Source organism: Montipora capricornis, chromosome 3 (genome assembly GCF_036669925.1).
Source record: "Montipora capricornis isolate CH-2021 chromosome 3, ASM3666992v2, whole genome shotgun sequence".
NCBI classification, from domain to species: domain Eukaryota; kingdom Metazoa; phylum Cnidaria; class Anthozoa; order Scleractinia; family Acroporidae; genus Montipora; species Montipora capricornis.
The window spans coordinates 61,288,738-61,291,237 of NC_090885.1; the positions used below are offsets into that span (position 1 = coordinate 61,288,738).

Genomic DNA, 2,500 nt, shown 5'->3' on the forward strand with positions numbered 1-2,500 from the left:
GGAAATTGAGTGATATCATTTTCACTTTGCGGTTGAGTTGTTGCCCACTAGTTTGTCCATGAAGTTCTTCAGTTTATATTGCCAGATCTCTGGAAACTTTATCCTTCAATTTACATTCTTTCTAGGTGAACTTTCAGCACCACAACTAAAAGTTGAAGAGCATGTTGAATTTATATGTACATGAGAAGTGCATTCACTGTTTCCCTCTCTTGAAGCTCTATACAAATGACATGACAGAGTGTGTTCTGTTGAGCATACTGCTTCGAAGGTGGTTCTCTTCTGTTGCAAGACCATTCTAAAAGACAAAACTTAAATCAAAACAATAGCCACGAAAGAATTACGGCCTTCTGGGCCTCTTCACAAGTCACTCATCCACAAACACTGACAATTTGATACTTTTGTAGAGGTAGCACCATCTAGGTTCTCAGACAGTCTGCAGCGATTCATCTCCAGGAAAAAAACTGCTCATCACAGTAACATTAATTCCTATGAAATAACCATTTTACTGCCAGATCTAATGCACAAAAAATATAAAGTGAATCGTTTCACACACAAAAAAAACGTTTCTTCCGTGGACGTCTTCCTGTGTTCTTGCCAAAAGTTAAAGGATAAGTTACGGTAATCTCTGTAAACTAACGACTGTAATTCCCTCTGTTGAATGCTGTTTATTGCCCAAACTTTGGTTGCAAATGTACATGTACACTTAGAAGTCTGTTTTACCTAATAATGATCCACAGCTGTAATAGGGAGTTCAAGATCTACGATGGCCACATCGACGAAAACGCCACCTCAAAATGTAGCTTTGCACCATCGTAAGTTTCTCGCGGTTAGACCATCTCGTCCGCGTCGCACAATAGGGAACTTAAGCACGGGCGTTTTTGAGACGCGGACGGCAACCGGAAGTGAGCTGTTTTCCCACAACCACATTTACATTGCCAAGTATCTTTTCTCCATTAGAGATGATTAGTATAAAAATCTGGGAGACACCACTGTTCTGGCACGCGAAATTTTCTCTTCCGGTTACCGTCCGCCTCTCAAAAACGCGCGTGCTTAATTAAGCTCCCTAATGTGGGTGAAGTATCCTAAAAATAAAGTGGTACGAGCGGGTTTCAGAGTAAAAACAGACTGAAAGATTCACATTTTACGCTCGCGTTGTCGTCAATTCCTCAAATTTGATGATTTCACGTCGTTGTGCAAAGTACCGCACGAATGTATGCTAAAATGCGTGCCGTACGTGCACCACGATCATTTTTTCCTGTTTTAACCAATGATGTTGTTTCGTAACGTTTTCTTTGACGACCGCGTCGCAGATCTTAAAGTCCCTAATATCACTTACTGCGAACTCGTTGTATGATGTGCAAGCAACCAGTGATTCATCTCTTTTGCTGGTAGACTTGAAGCCATGAACAACTTGAATTGATGTATTGCCAGTGATGTCAAGTTTACTAATGTTTCCATTTTTCTCTCCCAGAACCTTTCTTTTTCCCGCTAATCTAGCCGATAGTCTCCTGGCCTCCGTCTGTTAATATGGAGACAGCATAATAAGTACTAGTTGTTGCTCATGCACCAACAGGTCTTTTGCATGGCCGGTATTAACATCTTTTTTTAAAGGAGATCGACCGCTACAGTAACACAAACTTTCTGGACTTCTAAACTTTCTTTACACGGGTCAGAGGAAAGTGGAAACAGACGTTGAAGTTACCGAGAATCGAACTGGGGACCCCCTTGCTCCGAAAGCCGCGCACTAGCCAACTGAGCTACGCCTGCAAATATTGGTTTTTGAGGAGAGGGGGAAACCGGAGTACCCGGGGAAAAAACCTCTCGGAGCAGAGTAGAGAACCAACAAACTCAACCCACATATGGCGTAGGAGCCGGGAATCGATCCTGGGCCACATTGGTGGAAGGCGAGTGCTTTCGCCACTGCGCCAGCCCTGCTCCCCAGTTTTGGATTTTAAGGCCCACCATTACCCACATTTAAGACTGACCTTTTTTTCCCTTGACCCAGTTCTATAAAGATTATATCGCACACTGCTGAATAATGAGGTTTAAACTTGAAAAAATGCTGTGTTTGAAACAAAGGCTTAACATTCTGCTGGTCAAATGACAAGCAAACACCCTTTGTGCAAAAAGAACAGTAGAAGACAAAAAAAAAGGAATTTTTTTTTTAACAGAGAAGCACTTAAATTCTTGCCATGCAAAGGAAATTGGATTGAGTAGCTCGATGCCGAACTAATCTTGTTATACTGTAAGCAAACCCTGCTCCAAATTATACATTGCTGTTTAACTTGGAAAAAAGGTGGACAATTGACCAAATGCAAAAATGGCCGCCAACAAATTATTTGTTTGTCTTTGTGTTAATTTGCCTAACTAGCCTCGTTTTACAGCCCAAATTCTTTCAATTTCACGCGTGTGAACGAGGCTAGTTAGGCTAATTAACACAAAGACAAAAGAATAATTTGTTGGTGGACATTTTTGCATTCGGTCAATGGTGGGACAAAGT

At 41.5% G+C, this 2,500-nt stretch overlaps 1 protein-coding gene across 2 annotated transcripts in view; it reads right to left on the bottom strand.

Moving 5' to 3' along the window:
- LOC138043608 (protein regulator of cytokinesis 1-like) overlaps nucleotides 1-2,500 on the bottom strand; it is a 28,155-nt gene that overhangs the window by 586 nt on the left and 25,069 nt on the right. For both annotated transcript variants that reach the window (XM_068889965.1, XM_068889964.1), the window contains exons 15-16: nucleotides 1,337-1,519; nucleotides 1-295 (exon numbers count right to left, since the gene is read on the bottom strand). The exon at nucleotides 1-295 is cut by the window's left edge and continues 586 nt beyond it. In XM_068889965.1, coding sequence (XP_068746066.1) covers nucleotides 218-295; nucleotides 1,337-1,519 — 261 coding nt within the window. In that variant the 3' untranslated portion in view covers nucleotides 1-217. The remainder of the gene's footprint in view (nucleotides 296-1,336; nucleotides 1,520-2,500) is intronic.